At 34.1% G+C, this 22,409-nt stretch overlaps 1 protein-coding gene and 1 long non-coding RNA gene across 3 annotated transcripts in view; one reads left to right on the top strand and one right to left on the bottom strand.

Annotated features, from left to right (window-relative positions):
• The window catches only part of LOC108736933, a 126,136-nt gene that overhangs the window by 11,902 nt on the left and 91,825 nt on the right, over nucleotides 1-22,409 (bottom strand). The gene's annotated exons all lie outside the window — the stretch shown is intronic.
• LOC108736931 (netrin receptor DCC-like) overlaps nucleotides 17,157-22,409 on the top strand; it is an 82,498-nt gene continuing 77,245 nt past the window's right edge. The window contains exons 1-2 of one of the 2 annotated variants that reach the window (XM_018469550.1): nucleotides 17,157-17,289; nucleotides 17,905-18,164. In XM_018469550.1, coding sequence (XP_018325052.1) covers nucleotides 18,086-18,164 — 79 coding nt within the window. In that variant the 5' untranslated portion in view covers nucleotides 17,157-17,289; nucleotides 17,905-18,085. Of the gene's footprint in view, nucleotides 17,323-17,904; nucleotides 18,165-22,409 lie in introns of both variants that reach the window. The other variant, XM_018469548.1, reaches the window with a different exon arrangement.

The raw sequence follows: 22,409 nt of genomic DNA, 5'->3' as shown, positions 1-22,409 counted from the left end.
TTAGTTCAGCAATTAGCCGCAAAAGCCTTTACCAATTTGAGAGTATACATATTTTTCTTTTAATAAGAGAAGGAAAACAACCCATAGAAATTTCTTACAGATTTACATTACGGTATTAGAACAGATTTGTTTTAAATATATCTCTGTTAAAAATTGTAATGGTAATGATATGTTAATTGAACAACTCCAAGGAAAAATTCTGCAGACACTGAGAAAACCTTCTTCTTATTACTTCACTTATTTCACTTTGAACTGATCCACTTTGTCTAATTTTTCAAAAGTATTTGGCTTTCCTGCACTGGGAAATTTATGGAATTTTCCATTGTAAGCAATTTTACAATTTTGTTCACAACAAATCAATGTTATTTTATTTTCCATAATGAGAGGAAAACTCTTGTAATTCCATTATTTATAAGTTTGATTGTAAATATGTGTGTATTCAATGAATGCTTATACACTGTTTTTCATTTCTCTACAAGGATCAGTCGTGAATATGTCATAACCCACTAGACGAGATGATGAGATCCGAACACCGGAAGCAGCGATCAATACTGGCAACGCTTCCATATTTTTGAGAGCAGAGACAGCGGACTGTCATAAATTACAGAAAATTACTTACATACAATACATTAAATCAACGTCAATGAGGTTCGATTCGTGTTAATGTATGTGTTACCGGAACTGTATGAAATTCGTCATTGTATACAATTCCTAGGAAATCTATATAATTCCTGAACCCGTTTGGAAATGTGTGAAATAAATTATATTAGACACATTTCCTAGGAAATTTAAACATTTCCTAAATAGCAACAGGAAATGTATTACAGTTAATACTAAATAGGCAATAATACAGCAGGCTGTTTGGAGATGTACCTATATCCATTGGTGACGTCTGTGAGGTTATCTTTGTTTCAGAAAACTCGATGACCTTGAATTTTTAGTATGATGTAGAGGTGATAATGCTGATTATTTTCATAAATAAATGTTGGACGTGGAGATCATAGTGAAGTATACTTTCGAAGACATTATTCCAACATATCAGCCCGTCTCCGGTGGGCAGGAGCATTGCAGAAACTCCAGTCTGTCATAAATCTACCTAATAACCATACAATAACGTCATTAATGTATGTACATTTCCAAACCTAACCTAACCAAACCACCAATACATATACATACATCAGGCGATCGCACTATAACCGCATAAACATGGACAACTTTGATTTTCAGTTTGCTAACGTGTTTTCTTCATTGTATTCACTGAAAGCATTAGTTTGAAACATTTCCTAGTAGAATATAGAAATTTCATACAATTCCTAGGATATGTGTGTATTAAAAAGTCTTTGAAACAATAATATTTTATAAATTTCCGATATAGCCTCGGAATTGTATATATCGTATGTGATAGGATTGATTGTAAAGCATATCGATGGCGCAGTATTAAGTAAAGTCAATAAGGTTCTACGATTTTACCTGTCAACGAATAGTATAATAACACTCTTAAAGAAAGAAGAGTTCGTGATTTAAAATGATAAAATGGAGATCTGGACATAAATGTCTGAACCGTTTGCTCCTTTAGAACGATAGCAGTAGTGCTGTAAAAATAAATCATCCAGTAGTCTCAAGATGGTGTTTTGTATAATTTACATAATCCAAAGGCCTGCGGCACAACTTTTTACGATTCCCAAAAGATTTATTCGCCCTTCTGCCTGAATAACAAACCAATTTGGAAACTCTATACCCACAGTTCCTTTTTCCCTTTTCATGTATGAAGGAAACACACAATGTATGCCAACACTTCTTACCTTTTGATGCATAACGTTAAAAATAACGAACTGGAATAGATGTTGTCACGTATTAATAATCGTTTTAGGCAAACAGCGAAACCTTTTAGTTTTGTTTATTATACAACAACTATTTCTAGATACAGAGGTTCTAGGTACACATGTTACTGTTGCCTATATTAGGTAATGGGTACCTATACAGCTAAAACTAACAGTCAGTTAATGAGCTGCCATTAGGAACAAAAAAAGAAAAAATTAAGGAGGTTTGCGTTTGCCATTCCTTTTTTTTTAGGACAAACGGGAGAATCTTTTAGAATGAGTTATAATGAGCATTTTCGATCTTTTAAATTAGACGAAAAAGTAAACAAATTTTTGTTATAAAAGCCAATTATCATCGATTTCCTTCTGTTAAGTATTTGTAAATAACCAGCATCTTTACTCGCGGCTTCGCTCGCGGTTTGTTTTGGGGTGGGGGGTATTGATTTGAGGCTGGCATTTACTTATTTATATATTAGTTTATTAATTTATTATTTATTTAGTTATTAAGCGGTGCAGCAGTTAGAGGTTGCTTAGGTACCCAAAAGATCAGGGCCGGCTTTATAACTACCTGGTTGGAATTATATCTTTAAGCAAGTGTCCTTGCTTTCCTAAACTCCTGAGAATGTTGAACTTTCTTTAAAGTCAGATGCTGGTAACACTAAAATTCTGCTTGCCTGCATCTCTTTGTGTTATACATCAATTGGTGTAATGTTATTCCTTTTTATTTAATAGTGTCCGCTGCAATTCCTACCTGACGTCTCTTTTCTATGCTTACGATATTTCTTATAACGTCTGGCGTGAGTAAAAGTAGGCGTTCTGACAACAATCGCTCCAAATAGTTTATTAAGTTGAAAGAAGAAAGTAAATGTGACAGTTTTATTACAGACTACGCCAATTTTAAACATTCCAACTATAAGTAGATCAATAAATGAAGTGTTATAACTTGATACTGTTGTAATTTATTTCTAACACATTTTTGTAAATTAACAAAAGTTTTATTTTTCCTCGGCAAACAACTCAGGCGATACCAAAAATTAGTAATAATAAATGTAAAAATAGCGAATTAGTTGTAGCGCACAATTTTAGGGATCGCATACGTCCAACAACAACAGTAACCATAGTTAATGATCTGCGCTCCCCTCCTCCCCCAATCTCCCCGTCGCCGGGCGCCGCACTAATTCTGAATTAAGTGGATGAAGGTGATGATTTGACAATATAGCTTTAGGAAAAACAATAAATTAAAATAACAAGGGATCACGCACCCCTGACTATTATTGCGATAGTAGATGAAATTGTTGGCCAGCAATAAAATATGTTGAATTGTACAAAAGTTTCGACAATAATGCTTCATAATACCTTTTGAATACTTGTCAAACAACTACGGTTTTAAAACTTTCGGATGTTTTATTCCCATATCTACCAATGCTGATGGGCGGGCAATTTTTCCGGACTACGACGGAGGGTAGGGCGAAAGGCCCTCTTTATTATCCTTTGAGGCATCGTGGGAATAGGTGGATAATGAGACGGATTAAATGAAGAAAAAAGAGAATTAGAAATTATCTGTGGAATATTATTGCCCCAGTATTTGCCAAGGAAATCATAGAAAAGCTTAGACCAGGGCAGACGGACCCAGAACTGAATTGGTCTCCTCCCGAATACTAAGCAATGGTCCAAGCTCTAAGCATCTAGTCCGGTGATTCCGAACCTGAGGGTAATTATCCCCGCGGGGGTAATTCAGTTATCCTATGGGAGTAACAAAGAATTTAATAATTAAGATCTAATCTGATAAAATACGTAGCTAGATAGTAAAAATATAAGATTATAGATGTGTCGATGTTTATACAATTGTAAATATTTAACCACACAAAATCACATTTGAAAATTCTATGATTCAGCCTTTATCTGCAGCAATAAACTCACTGAGGCAATATTTTCCGGATATGGATAATCGTCAGTCCAGTTCTCGTATATTAAGACCATTTACTACGGGTGATAACATTATTAAAGACGAAGACCTGGCGGCCAAAGTGGAATATCTTGGACTACGCCAGAATACTACTTGCAGAGTAGAATTTCAAAATTATGATTATGGCGAAAAGCTAGTGCCGAATATCCTGTTCTAGTTAACAGAGCTTTAAAAATGTCAATACCCGCCTATCAATGTGAAAGTGGTTTTTCATACACTGAAAACGGGTCAGAATCCTTCTAAACGTGGAACATGACTTACGATGCGCTTTAAGCAAAATTAAAGCTAACATAAAAGAACTTGAAAAATGCAAAATAATACCAACCATCACACCAACCATCTTTACTTCGTTTATTGTTTAGATATATAAAATTGTAAGACTGATATGCAATTTGTGATTATTAAAGATATTTGTATTTGCTTTGTTGTTGTTTGTATTGATAACATTTTAAGGTCAGGGTAAAATCAGTTCTCCTAATAGGTCGCAAGGGTAACAATATTAAAAAGGTTAGGAACCACTGATCTAGTCGATACTGATCGGTAACAATTGGGGCCAAAAAGAGCACTCTTTAGTGCATTCTTATTAACGCACTTGAGGTAGGCGGATAGCTCTAACCAATTTCTTACTCTTTCATATCACATAAGAAGCCAATAATATCAATTATTTTTGTATAACGTAAACGTGTTAGTTTTCATTTTTTTCATATGATTACTAGAATAGAAAGTCCTTCACTTCTTAGCGGTGTTCTTAAAATGTAGGTCTTATTCTGACACCATTGACAATGAACTTTTTACTGTTTAATGTAATATGGAAACAGGTCAGCTAGTTGACAATATGTGAGTAGCAGACGTTGGTCAGGTAATCTATGTATCTTGGATGTAGAATGTGTGTGTTGGGTGACATAAATTAGTATTGATCGCTGTAAAATTACCTAAAAAATGACCAATTATTTCAATTATGGACACACGAAAACAACTTTTTCCAAAAATTAAATCATTTAAAATCGAATTTGCGACACAAAACACCAACAACATTTCCGAGAAATACTTATGCTTTAATCGACTTTAATCGTGTATAAAATTCATTAAATATTTTATTTGAAACGACTTTGTGAGTGTGGCGATTTCATAGTTTTTAAGAAAATAATTAATTTTTTAGAGTGAAGTATTAAGTGTGTGGTTGTATATATTTTTTGGTATGTCTGTGAAAACTTTATTACTTGTATTTGTGTTAAAAATTAAAAGAAATACTCACTCCTAATTACCACCAATAATTTTGTTTGAGCGGACACGTGTTTCGCCCACTTCATACGTGGGCATTATCAACGCGAGTATTCCTTTTAATTCTTACTTAATATTTATCACAGTCTCCTCTTTCTAATTCCTTTCTAATTTGTATTTGTGTGTTTGGAATGTCTGTATTGTTGTATTATTATTGTGTAAATATTCTTTTCTTATAATTCTATTTCTATACTTACTCTATTCTATACCTGCTCTATACCTATTCTTCAGCTAAACGACTATTTAATTGCCTACGTACTTCCCTATCATCCCTTTTAACAATTCAACTCCGTATACTAACTGTATGACGTCTATAATCCTTACTTTTCCTAATTGTAATTTTATGGTCAGTTTCTTCGGTGATTTGAGTTCAAACTTAACTTGTCTAAACTACATTTCCAGATTTTACTAGTATCTTATTGGTTCCCTACTTTAATTAACCTACTTCTAACTCCTTCTTATCACCCTTCTTACAATCTCTTTTCAAAAACTAAAATCAGTTCTAACTTATCCTTCACCATTCTACCGTCTTAATTCTAGTCTTCATTTTTCGTTCTTATTTTATTAAAGTGTGTTATCGTTTTATTCCGTGTTCTATTATTTAACCACCTCACATCAGACACACAACGAGACCAATTACATTTTCAGTACTGAACACTATTTTGTCGTCGGAAAACGCGAATCTCAATAAATAATAATTATACCCTCAGTAGATATGTGAGTCAGGTTTAATCGTAAATAACTCAAGCACCATGTCCCACTATATTTTTAGCGGGCAGCAAAAACAGAAAAAAGAAAACAGAAAAGCGCCATTCGGTGTTCAGCTTCTAGAGAAACGTTCGCATTATTAGACAACGCGGCGTCTTCGCTTTTATCCTTTTAATTGGAATTTATTAGATCCGGTATTGTACATTCTAATGTAAAGCAAGTCGAGTTGCAGATTTCCTAGTTGGAAACACGAGAATTGCTTGTTGAACAAACCACAAATTGTATATTAGCATTTCTACAGCAGACTTTGTAGGCGGAGATTCTCGAACAAAGACCTATACAAAAGCCTATTCATCTAGCCTAAACGTAATTAGGCTTCATTTTAATGCATGTGTAAGGGTATTTGAATGTAGTGTTGCCAGCAAATGTAGTTAATGAGGCGACAAACATGCGACAATCTGTAAAGTTTCATAGTAGAAGCCGCATGTAAAGCTAAAATTGTCTTTTAAATCATACAGCCGACTTAGTGTAGTCTGCACTGAAAATAGTTAATTACATGCTCATACTACCTTAGCATGGCTCCCGTGATTTTTATCAGAATTAAACAAAAAAATTAAAATAAAAAACATTTTTAAAAACAAGCTTTTATTTAAAAAAAACGTGAACTAAAAAGGAAAAGATAAAATTAAGTGACATGTCTTATCTATGTATACACATGAATATAGTAGATAAATTCTAGGTTCGGAGTGACCCCTCCCTTGGTAATTTTAAAAACTTGATAATGTATAGTGAACCTGCATAACGAATAGCGTACATCAGTGCCTCAAGCTTTTAAAATAGATAATTTAAAAGATAACGATCTTATCGACCTTCGTTATCGCAAGAGTCAAGCGATGAAACACATGTACCTACTCGTGACATTCGCAGCAGCTGGTACGCAGACGAACCAATTGCACGTGCGACGGTTAACACTCCGTTGTTATACCGTTACCTCAAAATACAAAAATGAATAGGTAATTTTGAAAATATCGAGCAAAAAACGATGTATTCGCACGCAGAATATGAGCAGGAAAGTTAACAAAGACGACAGGTTGACACTAACGAAATAGTTTTGCGATTAGTAGAAGACAATCCCATTTGAGTATCCCAGTCATTGCACGACAAACAGGGATTCCGAGTGATACGGCGTGGAGCACTTTACGGGAGAATTCCTGGAATTCGTATTATTATCGAAATGACCGTGTTCGACACACCACACCTACCACCTACCGTTATTGTGTCATCATATGAAATAGCCGGCAGGGCAATTCTTCCCTGTCCGTGTTCGCGCACGGAATTCTATCACAATAAGTAGCGACACCGCTTTACACAATTACAATTGGTAATCCTGGTTATCATTGCCAGAACAGTTGGAGCTTTCGGTAAGACATGATTTCTTGCTTCTATTTTTTTCTTTATTGTCCTCTTCTCCCTTAATTTTCCGGAGTATTCATCAGACACTGTGTATAAAACTCGGTAGAAGACGACGATACGTCATTCATCATAATTAAAATTTATGTTTCAAGTTCGAAATTATTAATTTTTTTTAGTCAAATATTGGTATAAATTTAATATAGCGAACTCCTCCCAAGATGAATTTGCTGGCTGGAAAATTCGTTTTTGTAATGTTCATGATCATTTCGTTTCTATTTCCGATTTTATTTTGTAAAATGGTTATAAGTCTTCTATATTTAATATGTGCTCAATTATTTTGCCAGCATAATTTCAAACAATATATGAACAATACAATAACCTATTTGAATGACATTGGATCATCCAATTCTCGTTATAACATGAATAGGTTAAGGGTATTATTCAGGATTGTATAAAAGCAATTACAATTAATAAATGAAGGTGTATAAGTTTTTTATAAAATAAAGCTACAAGTAGTTAATTACTCTATTAGGAAGGGGTAGAAATATTAGCCAGCGTTTTTATTATATATTTCATTATTATTTAATTAATGCCCTAGACAAAAAGAGATAGTCTTTCAGCGTCTCTGAGAGCGTCTCTCGCAGTCTTTCACAGTCTCTCAGTTATTGTCTAGGTGTTTTAATGAATCTTTCACAGTCTCTGTATGAGAGACTCGAACGATAAAATTGTTAATTCAGAGATTCGAGTCTCTCGTTCAGAGATGCTAAACAGTTTTTTTGACAGTCTCTCGACAGTCTTTCTCAGCGACACCAGAGAGATTTTGTTGTTTATTATTTTCGCATAATTGCAATATTCGCGATTTGTTTATTGGTATTTTTTCATGTTCATACTTACGAACACAAAAACAAATGTTGTTAAGGTGAAAATAAATGTTATTGACATATGACCTAAAACTGAAATAAACGAACAAAGAACTGCGAAGTTTCGTATAAATATATGCAGTTTCAATCTATTCAGCATTAGCGCCCGCTAACCAATACTAGACGTGATCGCAAACTAAAAAATTTCTATGCTACAGTGTAGTTGAAGTCGAGAATTCTAAACTTTACGCGGGTCAACTGCACTGAACTTCAGACGTGGATGTTAAATTCAAATTGAGGGACTGAAGTTTCTCACAATTCAACCATGTGATCAAATATCGGAGAAGATGAAACGTTCTCCTTTAAATAGAAACAATAAAATTATCTTCCTAACTCACTGTGTTGCACTCATATCATGAACAATCATGTTAATGCACAAAGCAAAAAAAGACCATGTTGTTATATTGTCAAATAATTCATCAAAATCACAAAAAATAACAACGTTCGGATTTTTGGGTATATTTCTTAAATTGTATATACGTATTTATGGTACATATCATAAAACAAAGTTGCTTCCTGCTGTCTGTCCCTATGTACACTTAGATCTTTAAAACTACGCAACGGATTTTGATGCGGTTTTTTTAATAGATAGAGAGATTCAAGAGGAAGGTTTATATGTATAGTACATGCATAATAAAGAGAAACACTGATAATTTTAGAGGTTTCTAATATGATGTCGTAAATAAACACTTTCTTGCATTAGGTACATTGGAAATGCTGACTGAACCCTACGTAATCAAAATAATGTACTACAGTATTGTACATCTTGAAAAGGTCTACAAAAAAGTCTGCGATGGTATACTTCTTTTACTTTCTGTAGCGATGTGACCTTCAGTTTGACCGGCGCAAAGTAGAAAAGAACAATACTAGGCCAGAAAAGGAAGGAGACAACTCTCAGCCGAACTCTTAACCTGTGAGGAGCGTATAATCAGTACAGTACTGCACGGAAAAATTGACTATTTTATCCACTACAATTGCATTGCTCAAATGTGCTGTTATTGGTACCATTTGCTACTGAAAATATCAACGAGATGTTTATTTATATTTGAAGACATACTAAAGGCTTTAACGCTTGTTTTCGACTCGCACTACTATTCATGATTGAGCAAAAGTTTTGCCAGGTACTGTATGAAAAAATATGTTTAATGAACAAGAGTCGAGAGTATAATGAGCTTTTTTCTCCCTACCTACGGTTTTACCAGCGCGTATCTAAGACATTGGAAGGGAAGGGGCACATCGCTAGAGAATGTAAATGAAGTATATCTGACTATCTCTTTTAAGGACAACCCACAATAATCATTTTTTATCTTTTACTTTTTATGAGAAATAATGGCTTATTTAGGAAGCGATTTTAAGCAATACAGCATTAATTCTTATCCAATCAAGTATCCTAAATAAATAGTGCATTTAATATAGATCAATATGGCTCTTTACAGCATGTAATTTAAGTGAATATTTTCGATGATATTACAGATTTAAAATGCAGGGACATAGCGGTTGCGGCGGTACCGGCCGGTTTGTATTGTCTAATGACGAAAAAGCTGTGAATGCTGTATATAAAGACATTCTGTAGTATATTTAGTATGTTTAGGGGGTGTCTTTTGAAGATTTAAGCAATATCATATCAATGACTTGCACTTGCAAAATCGATTTAAGAGAACGTTGCAAACACATTCTTGCAACTTTGTTGTATTGCAGCAGGTAGGTTCTTAACCTCAACATATGTACTTATATCGTATCATTAGAATTGTGTTAAATCAATTACACAGGAATAAATAATTTCTCACTTTATAATTTTAGTATGATTCTAGTTTTAAATATTAAGGTTATGGCTGATGGTAAATACTTGCTGAAATATAATCATGTGCATTAAAATGACGTGAACAAATTTTTATTCCGGAATTCACTTCTTTGATACCTACTGCTTTCATCCAAGCTTCTATTAGTTTACTTTTTTCTCTAATTTTCCGAATATATTTTTTACATATATAAAACGGTTAGTTTTTATTGGAAAGTAGTTAATGTAGGTGAAGAGTGAAGATCTATGTCTGAAGTGCTATTGCAGCTTTTCACTGAACATATTAACTTTTTATTTGATTTAACTTTAGAAGAAAACTTCGTCGACTCCATCATCAAAAAAATTTTTACTTTTTTAACGTGTTTTATTATTTTAATAAACAATTTTACAATTTGCGTGCACAGTTCCTATGTAAATTTTTCTCTCATTGGAGTTATAAATTTTGCCACCAGATGGTGTATGCCCATTTGACGGATCCCAATCGCATTTGACGCATGCTATATTGACGAAGCTACTACTTATTTCATACAAAACATAAAAAAAACCAGCTCCTTCAAGACTATAAGCGCCGCTTTCCGTCCTTCGACCGGTTGGGCGACCCTTTCCCATACACTTTTATTTTTATTAATTATTATTCATATATATCCTTTGGCAGCGACTCTCCTTTACAAGGGGCAAGAAATTCCCCGCAGTAATAACTGCGGCTGTTCACGAATCTAAATGAGATAGAAACTTAAACACATTTTTTAGAATTAATTTTGTTCAACAGCAATTCTGGAAGTGAATCACGCCGACAACCAACGCAATCTATAACCAAAAGATGGAAGACAAACTAAGGAAAAGCTTCAATTTCCTTCTGCAGTAAATTTACATAAATATTGTACGTCCTTTCTGGCATTCCAACTAGATTGAGCGTTGGAATGTACTGATGTCTCATTTTCGGAACAATTTAATTATGTTTATCTTTCTTTTGTTCAGTGCTTTTTATTCCGAATTAAAGTAAATTCTTTCCATTTGAAAAGTTTCAACGATTTTCCGAATGTGTATTTAAAGAATTTTTTTCTGCAACGAACTTTTAATTTCTTTAAGTTAATTACTTATTATGCACCGTTGAGTAGTAATATTAATATAAAAAGCAATGCGAATTACAGGTGAATATAGTGACATAAATACAGCGACGAGCACAAAAGAATTATAAATACAGTGTGATATAAATAAGCAGCAGTTTAAGTGTCCAATTAACATTATAGTGTAAATAAGCAACTAAGCAACTATAATTTATATACTTGTTAAGTAAATAAAATTAATATTAAACAATTCGTCAAGTGTGGGGTTGAAAAGTAACTGACAAGAACAGAATACCACGTGAAAATGTCGATTTGAAGATACCAGAGAAATAAACTCTGAGAGTATGATTTTGGTATAGAATACCGGGCTGGAAACAACCACAAGAATGCCGACGATTTATCCCGAAGACCGTTGTAACCAATGTAGGCACGTCGAGGATCACAAGAGAGAAGAGAGCAATGACAGCCTGTAAATTTCAAAGTAGAACAAGGCATCGCAACCTGAAAATATCAAAGTAGAACAAGGCATCGCAACCTGAAAATATCCAGCTGAAACAAGGCTCCGACTCAGTCCTGAAAATTACCCGAGAATGAAAAACTAAATGCAGGAAGTGACTGTTAATCTACAAACGTGAAATCGTTATGGACCCAACGGATCAACTCCAAGAAAGACGTTGAAGACCAATACATCTAATTACGGCTGTCCATTTGAGACCCCCCGAGTTCTTACCTCGTCGCAGTGGGGAGTAATAGTACCCATACGCACATTATGGCGAAGCAAAAGGACCCCCGTGCATATGGAAGCAAAAGTGATTGTGGGAAGCAGTCGACTGACACGGGCGAAGGTTCAGAAGCACCGTCACAGAGTTGAGGGTAACCTGATCCATTAGGAGGGTTACGACGTGAAGTATAGTGGAAAGTCGGAGCCTTCTGTAGATCGGGTGTGCAGTCTGACCCATTAGGGAGGCTGCACACTTGTGGCGAAAGCAGAGTAGATGCGAAAAGTATAGAAGCTCGGACGAGACAGGAAGCTGAAGGATGTCCGGTGATAGCGAAAGTACGACAAAACGGATGTCACCCAGAAAGGGGTGCTCCGGAGTAGCTGATGGCGACTAGAGATCCTATACCGGTACTCGGGTGCGGGGAGCCCACAGGAGTCTAGCTTCGATTCCTGCCCCGCCAATTGGTGTTGGACTCGAGGTGGCAGTTGGGTACAGCCTGCATACTTGGTAAGGGGCTGTGCTGCGGCTCTTAAAGTTCGTTGTGTAGTCCATGCATTGAACGCCTAGGGTGTAGATAGGCCGGAACCTGTGGCTTCCTGGGACCAATCCGTCTGATAGAGGAGATTTGCCATGACATGGTAAGCAGCCGCACGTGAATTCTCCATTAATTGTCCATTTGGGAGAATTACCATAGCTAGCAGAACCGTTCCCGGAAACTGATGATAGAAAAAGGTACATTGTAGTAGCAATGGATTTCGAAATGTGTGGAGGTGCACACCTTCCCAACCAGACAACCACTTCAATAGCGGAAAGGCTCGTCAAACACCAGATTAGCCAATTCGGAATTCCAATCGACTTCCATTCTGACCAGGGCCTGAATTTTCAGGACATTTGCAAGATATTGAGCCTTCACAAAATTCGGATTACACCTTTGTATACTCAAACATTATCATTAACAAATACTTCTCCAAGATATTCTCCAAACATCAGAAAGTCAGGAATCGTTATCTGCCATTGTTTCTCATGGCATATCGACCGTCGATCCACGACATTACGTTACTGAACTTCTAAAATGATGATATCCATGAGAAAGTATGTTCCCACATGTAAATAGCTGGTGGCCAGGATGAATAGCATCTATGACATGAATAATCCTTAAGGAGGAGGCACTTTTTCATACAAGTATGGAGGTGTTAACTAATACATTGATTTGCCCGCATCCTTCTACTAAAGACTCCGAGGAACCCTGAGTGACACATATTCGCAGCTTAACAAGCGAAACCTCACAATTCTCGAGATGAATAATGGAGACTATTTCAGAGAAATTTTGTGGTAACATAATATAATAGGCTTCTGGACGATAATCGAAATCAGTCAGTATTTGAACAGCGGAGGAGTAATATAAATAAACAGTGCGAATTACGAACTAGAATAGTATTATCGTGAGCACTTAGGTGGTGCGGTAGTGACGGAGACTTTGCACACCATTGTGACGGCTTGTCACTAGTTGTTGATAGTCTAATAGAATGAGGAGCAATTTAGAATTTAATATTCGGTTTATTGAGCTAATAGTACTAAGGCTATTTCATAAAAAGACCAGAATACATCAAAGTAGTAATATTTGTTTGAATTTTACCATATCTCAACTGCACAGTGTTATTGACGTTAATTTTTTCTGTCTTCATCTCCAAATGGTTATAACACAAATATAGTTAGCATAGAAAAAAGTAATTTCGTAAATATTGTAGTAAAATAGTTGTAAAGTAATGCGTCGCAGTCAGAAAAAAAGGCCGGGGAGGCTGGACTAACATTTTTAGTTGATAGTTTTTGTGCAGCCTAAAAGTATGCTTACTTCAACTGAACAACTTCGTACTATTGTTCCAAATCTGATAGAAATCTATTATGCATTTTCGGGAGAGGGCATTATTTTGGAGATTTTACGACTACGGCACCGATGATATCGCCTACATTTCTTTCTAAGTGGCGATCTAGTGGAATACATTAAAGCTTCAGTTCTATAATGGTGCTATTCTGAGTCTATTCCGAGTATACTGCTGTCAATATTTCTTAACTGCTTACACTTCAGTGGCTTCATGTTAAAAAAAAAAAATTCAGATGTTAATGAAATCTTACATAAGACACACCAAAATAGTAAACGATAGTAAGCATTGAAATTCTAATGTAATTGAATATTTGAATAAAATAAGGTACTGTAGGCACTAGGTATTTCTTGTTTTCATTTGGGCAGTGTCCATATACCTTCCATTTGTAACTTTAACTTTAAGNAAAGCAGAGGATAGCGCAGGGTCGTGTCGCCTTTAATAAAAAGAAGTCACTTCTATGCTCGCGAACGGTTAATTTAGAAATTCGAAAAAGGTTGTTAAAGGTGTATGTTTGGAGCACGCCGTTGTACGGGTGCGAAACATGGACAGTGGGCGCAGCGGAAAAAAAAGGTAAGAAGCGTTCGAAATGTGGTGTTACAAGCGAATGATGAGAATACCGTGGATAGAGAAAGTTAGAAATGAAGTGGTATTAGAAAGAATAGGAGAGCAGAGGACATTATGGAAGTCAATAAGAAATAAGCGAGATAGGTTAGTAAGACACCTTCTCAGTCATGAAGGTCTAGTCAGAGATATTTTAGAGGTAGAAAATGAAGTTAGGAGGGGTAGAGGTAGATCTAGATTAAATTACTGTTCGTAAATAGTTAAGTATATGGGTTGTTCTATTTTTAAGGAAATGCGAAGATTAGCTCAGGACAGGAAAGAGTGGAGGTGCATGTCCAACCAGTCTTAGGATTGACGGCCTTATGATGATGATGAACTCTGACTCAAACCAACTTTATTATTTCATAGAGATACCATTCATTTAATTTTTAAAATGAGAATAACGGAGGACTTACCGTAGCCAGTCTCATAAATAGATGATATGCTCATAATGAACGCTGAAGTTATGGATAATATAATATGCGATATTTGATTGTAGTTTTTGTGTCTAGTTAACATAACAATAGGTATTTGCTTTCTATTCAGCTTTTAATTTCTCCAAAGGGTTGTTCTTCAACGCCTTCTTTTGTGAGCACCCATTTAGGAGAAAATTTATAACCTCATCCATATTAATGAAAAATAACGGTAATATATTTACACAGACAATGCTACTATCAAAATTTACCTTTTAAATAAATAAAAAGCCGCAGAATGACTAACACATGCATCACAAATTATCTCTGTCGACATTCTTTACCACTTATTCTAAAATTAAAATTGCTACCGAGAACTTATCAGTCCTACCTCAGGAATTCTGAATGATTAATAGATAACATATATTTCTATGAACAAAAATGTTCGTAGACCACTCAAATTATCTAAAAAAATATACCAAAACAAAACTAAATGTTACCCTGTGTAAGACCTACCTAAAAATTTCGAGAAAAGTATATAGATGAAGAATATCTGCGAATTATCCAAACATTTTGGTTTGAATTGTTGCTAAATTGAGTCTGAAGACACGCGAAATAGGTTTATCGTTGAATACAAAAAAAATATACATTTTACAGGAAAGTTTTTAATGCAAAATTTGCAGGGTTTTAAATTCTCTACAAAACACATATTAAAGATTCAAAACTGGATCAGTAGCTGCTGAGTAATGTATGTTTAAAAAACAGTTAAAAATAACCAATATTTCAATTGTTAATAAATTTGTTAAAACAACCGTTGTATTGATGATACTCATTATAATTTTTAACTCTTTTTGAAGTAAGCAAATCAAAATAAAAAGCAACTTAATCCGAGTTATACTTTCCAAAATATTCTATTTTGCACTAAAAATTATTAAATTGTTAATGTTAATTTCCATAGATTTGGCAAAAGTTGAGGCAATTTTGTTTGAGACATTCGATAGTTTTTTTTCCAAGTACGTAATTGAACAAATAGATTTTAATAAATAAAATTGTTTTGATACGTTTTTATTTATAAACAAATAAAGATATCTCCGTTAATTTTCTTTTTTTTTAATCTGATTGCGCATTTGAATTGCTGCTTCTTTGACAAGGAATTTCCATGAGATAAAAGTCTGTGACGTCAACAGAGAGCAAAGAAAAATTTCTTTTCAAAGTCACAGAGACTTTGTTTCTAGATATTAACAAAGGAAACAATGGCAAAGTGTAAACAACATATTCAACTTTATATATATACATGTATACACTTACGTTTAATTAATTGACGAAATTATTGAAGTATTTACTTCTTATTTAAATAACGAGTATTTCGAGAGGCCGAGATACAGAGATGGTGGTCGGGGTTGGGATTGTGTAGGCAGGCTGTCAAAAAAACTGTTTAGCGTCTTTGAACGAGAGAGTCGAGTCGCTCATAGAATGATCCTCATTTCGTATCCAGTCTGAATGAGAGACGCGAATCTCTGAACGAGAGACTCGAATCTCTCAATAAGTATTGTTTCGATAAACATGGTTAAAATTTTTTAAGTTTAACATATTTCAGAGATCCCAGTCTTTCTACGAGAGACTCGAGTCTCTCAATTTTTCAGTTTTATTCATTCAGTCTCTTTATGAGAGACTTGAAACTCTGAATTAACAATTTTATCGTTCGAGTCTCTCATACAGAAACTGTGGGAGATCCATCAAAACACCTAGGCAATAACTGAGAGACTGTGAAAGACTGTGAGAGACGCTGAAAGACTCTGACAGACAGGAGAAACTGAAAATTTTTGTCTAGGGTTAACATGTGTTAATCCGAACCTCCGCTAATCTGAACAGTAAACATTTGAAGTGATAATCCGTACAAACCTTGATAACTTGTACAAGTTCGAATAGCGCATACGTGCCAACGTCACCTCACTCGAGAAGCGGCTACTAGAGACATTACATCTTACATCGGTCTTACGATTACGTTAACAGCTATAAAATGGCACAAAAAAATGCAAACATACTGTAAAATTGATATTTTCAAAAGTTTAAAGTCCGGAGCTACAGACGATTAAACTTTGATAATCCGAACAATCCTTTACAATAACTAGTTTGGATTATCGAGGTTGTACTGTATATTTTTCAAAAGAAATACGATAGTATAGGAGAGTGCGGTGGAATAAATAGAATAATATCAAAGAGACTTGCCCCTATATGCCGCAAAACTTCTTTGAAAATGGTACTTTTATTGTGCGCATTATCAACTCGACACTGTCTGCTTTTTAAAAAAGTTTGTGGTGTATAATCGGGGCGAGTCTCTTTGTTATTATTCCAAGTATATTTTTGTTCGTAATAGCTAAAAAAGGTGGAAGCCGTTTCTTTCGTCGTACCTATTATTACTGTGCTAGAAGGAAATGCAGCAGGATGATAGGAAAGCAAAATAGCGTCCTGCGCAGGATTGGACCGCGTAGCCCTCAGACCCGATTTCAATAATTCGCCTATCGCGCCAAGCACACCGTGACGGTCTACGGGGTGTGCTTTGTATTCTCTCTCTTCTCACTACGGAAATACGTCTATTACGTGGAAAATTGTGCGCTTCCTTTAAATATTACGCGAAAATTTATAACGCGAATAACGTCAAACAGAAACTGAACTGGTAGTCTTTGGTAGTTATAAAGTGGGTGCGAATAATGTTTTGATAAATTAAGTGGTGAAGTCACAAAAAGTTTTCTAATAGTTTTGCAAAAACTTTTAATGTAATGCCTAAGCGGTTTTTGTGAGAGATATTCATAAGAAATAGTTGCCTATTTTACTGTTCCAGGATTAATACGATTAAATATACTGTTCTAACCCTTTTCTTAAGAATAATTGTTCTTTATAGATACTTGTTTTCGCATGATAAAGAGTCGTTTTAATTTCATTAACGGAAAAGGTCACAATTTACTAAGCAATTTTTCGTTTTCTACTTCCGATATTTGGAAGGAAACATTCATTTGAAATTAGACTTTAATTAAGTTTACTCGCCCATGCATACGGGTTTTTTATGCGTTATATAATATTCAGATTTTAATACTTTTATGGTTATATGGAAGACTTTAATCTAAATAATTATTTTCTCGAATCCTTTAGCTAAAGAAATATTTTAGTCACAGAGTAATTTTTTTTAACATATTTAACATAAGCATTTTACCATTTTCAATTGAAACTTAGAACCATCTTAATAACATTGAAGATTTTCGATTTGATAGTAAAGTTAAATAATTAATAAGAAGTAGGCAACTGTTTCTTTCAGTTTTTGAAAAACAAAACTAAGAGAACATGGATGAAGCAAGAGTGAACAATCGAAATTCATTTCTACGTAAAACTTTAATAATGAACAGTTACTTCCCAAAGGAATTTATTCTAATAAACTCTACCGATTTGTAATGTGGAAAAACAGAGTGAATAATTTTTTGTGGTTTTGAAAATAAAGAATGGCACACCGATTTTCAACATTAATTACTGGCGTATTAATAGCTTTATTATTTTCATGCCTTATCAATCTTGAAGCAAGTAAGTACCAATTTACCTATAGCACTTATTCAATTTTTTTGGTAAAAAATTATTCAATTTACGTTCGGGTACACTGCTAGAATTGGATACTTGTATAGGTTCATTGTTTTATTTTTTTGCGACGAAATTTCACTGAGATTGAAAGTTAAAAAAGTAAAAAAATGGAAAACCATTTTTAGAAACAAAACAAAAAACAATTCTTGTTCCTCCATATCTTACTGATTTTGAGAAAGTGAAATCCTTTAAACACAATTACGAAATTGTTTGAGGCTATAAGAAAAGGTTGTTTAATATATATTTTTTTTTATAGAAGAACAGTACCTACAAGTTCTTGGTCACTATCAATTTATCGAAACCAAATATTATTTCTTTTGAATAAAATTATTAAGAAAGACAGTAGGTTAAAAGTAACTTTTCTTTCTAAAATTAATAAAGTTCCAAGTTTCCTCATTTGTTCCATAACGAAAGAATAAAAATATTTCAATCATTTATTAATAACAAACTTGCCAGTAAGTCAATAATAAGCAGTCTGGTAAATTTCCGAAGTTTCATTTCTGAAAACAGGAACTTTTGCAATTATCTGGATTTCTAATAGAAATGGTGTATCTGATGGTGAATACTTCATTATTTATTTATTTTTATGTTCTGGTCTCTTGAACAGTGGGCGCGGCGGAAAAGAAAAGGTTAGAAGCGTTCGAAATGTGGTATTGTAGGCGAATGATGGGGATAACGTGGATAGAAAAGGTTAGAAATGAAAAGGTATTAGAAAGAATAGGAAAACAGAGGACTCTATGGAAGTCAATAACAAATAGGCGAGTTAGGTTGGCAGGACACTTTCTCAGGTATGAAGGTCTAGTCAGAGACATATTAGAGGCAGAAACAGGAGTTAGGAGGGGTAGAGGTAGACCTAGATTAGATTACTGTTTGCAAATAGTTAAGGATGTGAGTTGTTCTAGTTTTGGGGAAATGCGAAGTTTAGCTCAGGATAGGAAAGAGTGGAGGTACATGTCCAACCAGTCTTAGGACGACCTTATGATGATGATGATGACCTTTTTTTTATAATTATTATTTAGAATAAATCATTTATTCATAGTTATTTGTTTGACATATGGGAATTATATTTATTCCAAACTGAACTTCAAATTTGTGATGGATGCAATTCTAGAATATTTTAAAGTTGCCCTATTTGTTGGTAAACCGTTAACTTATAATTTGGTCCTAATCACGACCGGCGGAAGGGCATGCTAGTACAGGTAATACAAGCCACGTGATGAGAATTTTTAAAAAAATTCTCAAAATGTAAGTGAAGGGGGAGGGGGCTCTCCATCTCACTACACGCTCGGGTTTAGCGCCAACCTTACTAATCGTAATTAATGAAATAGGGTAAAATGCCTAATGGTCTACCATATCTGATTACTAATTGATTGAAGTTAACAACAGTAGATTTTAAAGTCGCCGTTTGAAATATATAAAAAAGAGGCCATTTATCTATAGAACTGGGAATGTAAACGAGAATGGTGAAGCTGATATTTTAAAATAACTAACAGAAAATGCTCTAAAATGAACTTTCTATCAAATGACACTTTTTCCTGGGTTCACACTTGCTTATCGATATGAAAGAGAGTACGTGGTGTAAGTCGATGAGCAATTGGTCCACACAATCTTATAAAAATGTAGTAATTGGTATCTTGAAAATTCTGTATGTCTACTAAACGTTTTTCTCATTTTTACTTACTTTTACACATGTTCCTATTATTACACTTTGGAAAATTCCCTTCAGTGTATGTGAACGTAAGAAATATAAAATATCAGACACGCTTTCATCATGATAAAGTCGTCAGTGCTAAGACTGGTTGGACACGCACTCCACTCTTTTCTATCCTGAGCTAATCTTCGCATTTCCCTAAAACTAGAACAACCCATATCCTTAACAATTTGCGTACAGTAATCTAATCTAGGTTTACTTTTACCCCTCCTAACTCCCGTTTCTGTTTCTAATATGTCTCTGACTAGATCTTCACGCGTGAGAAAGTGTCCTGCCAACATATCTCCCCTATTTCTTATTGACTTCCATAGAGTCCTCTGTTCTTCTATTCTTTCCAATACCTTTTCATTTTCTACCTACGGTATCCTCATCATTTGCCTGTAACAACTCATTTCGAACGCTTCTCACCTTTTCTTTTCCGCAACGCTCACCGTCTATATTTCGCACCCGTACAGTGTCGCGCTCCAAACTTACGTGCTTTAGGATTACGAAAATTTAATACACTTAAATAAAGTATATATGTAATATTTATACATTTTCATTAAGATTATCCAAAAGTATCGTTATTAACCATTAGATGTAGTTCGTTTCTACATTGCAACGGTACAATCCCGCTGTCAGATTTAGATCCATTCGATTGCGAATTGAAGGCATTAATTCATTAGCATACCTACACGTCATACCATCAAAGGTTGAAAGTCACACGTTGGCAGTCTAATAGAAATATCTAGTAGTTCCAGACTGCCAACATTATTAATTTGCCGTGTTACGTTCACGTTCCACTCACTGTACAATAGTAATTCGCTCATTGATCATAGGTACCTATCGTTCGTGCAGACCATTTTTAGGCAGTGCGTTAATATATTTTAGAGTGGACAAATATTCTTTAAAGTGGAATGTTGTTTCTTGATAATGCATCTTCTCTTTTAAAAGTGAGAAATAAAAGATTGGATTTTTTTTAATGTTTATTCATGTCTCTTTAATACTATTTTAGTTTTAATTATTTTAATTTTAACTCAATTCTAAGTAAACGTATACCTACGTATCAGTAGTACCTATGTGAAATTTTTAATATTACATTTAGTAGGTATTATTCTCAGTTTAGGGTGACTTTTCATTTTCTAATATACCTAATTAAGTATTTACCCTGAGACATTTAGAAGAATTTTGTAAAGTTTATTTTAATACATTACACTGAACTAATTTCTGAATCTTTACCATTACAGATAGCAATTTTTCCTTATTAATTTGAGGTTACATATCTGTTGGGGTAAAAGTTAATGCACTTTAATTTATCACTTATTATTTGTTTCCGGGAAAAATTGTTTCAGATTAACGATAAAATTAGAACATTATACATATGTGATAATATTGTTCAAAAATTGAAAATAGTGAACAATTGCTTTAAATTGCTCAATACATAATTAGCATTAAAAAGCGTCGACTATTATAATATTGTTATTTCTTTCGGTAGTTTTTGTATTTGCATATAAGCAGTTCATTTGATTCTTTTGCTAAGCACGTGTACACCTAGTTTGAAACGACTTTTATCCTAAATTATTTGAATAAGGCTTTGAATATCTCTCAAAATGGTAGGTATTTTTTGTATAAATATGTTGGGATTATTATAAATAGAATCACGTTGTTTTTGTATTTGCTCTTGACTATATTATATTCCTATATATATATGGCATATTATGATCGTATTTGAAATTGATGTTCATGATATCATTGAATAGCACACTAATGGCTTTTAAATGTTGTTTGCTTGATATAATAGATGTGATGTTGCTTGTTTAACGACAAGACAAGACAATTTATGTTTGATAATAATAAATTTGCGTCTTTTGTGAATCGTTTAAATCTAATATTTTTTAACAAATACATTTATAACAACTATTACTGGAGAAACGTTCGCTTTTAGATGATTTCCATGTAGATAGTTTATAATTTTTAAATTTTGACAGTTTTGATGGGATCCCCTATAAGAAGAATGACTTAAAAATTTGTTGCATGAAATACAAAATGCTTTCCCTTACGTAATTTACAGTTTGGCATGCGGGCTGCCACCAGACATTACTTATTTATTTTTTTCTGAGCAACAAAATTGGTGGGATAGAGTATAGGGTTGTTCGGAAAGTCATTTCCTTTTTTGTTGTGGAAATGAAAGACAGTTTTCGTATAATAAACAAATACTTTATTAAATTATATATTGACCGTTCTGGTCCAACACCTTTTGCCATCTTTCTGGTAGTAGCATAATTCCACGCTCATAAAATTTTTGGTCTTTGCTGGCAAAAAACTGATCGAGGAGGTTTTTGACCTCCTCATTTGAGGTGAAGGTTTTACCGTCTAAAAAATTTTGGAGTGACCGGAACAAATAATAATCCGATGGTGCCAGGTCTGGAGAATATGGTGGGTGTAGCATTGTATCCCATTCAAGCTGTAAAAGCTTTTGGCGAGTGACCAAACTTGTGTGA

Source organism: Agrilus planipennis, unplaced genomic scaffold (assembly GCF_000699045.2).
Source record: "Agrilus planipennis isolate EAB-ADULT unplaced genomic scaffold, Apla_2.0 scaffold151, whole genome shotgun sequence".
NCBI classification, from domain to species: domain Eukaryota; kingdom Metazoa; phylum Arthropoda; class Insecta; order Coleoptera; family Buprestidae; genus Agrilus; species Agrilus planipennis.
The sequence above is the reverse complement of the archived record's forward strand: the minus strand, read 5'-3'. Positions and strand labels throughout refer to the sequence as shown.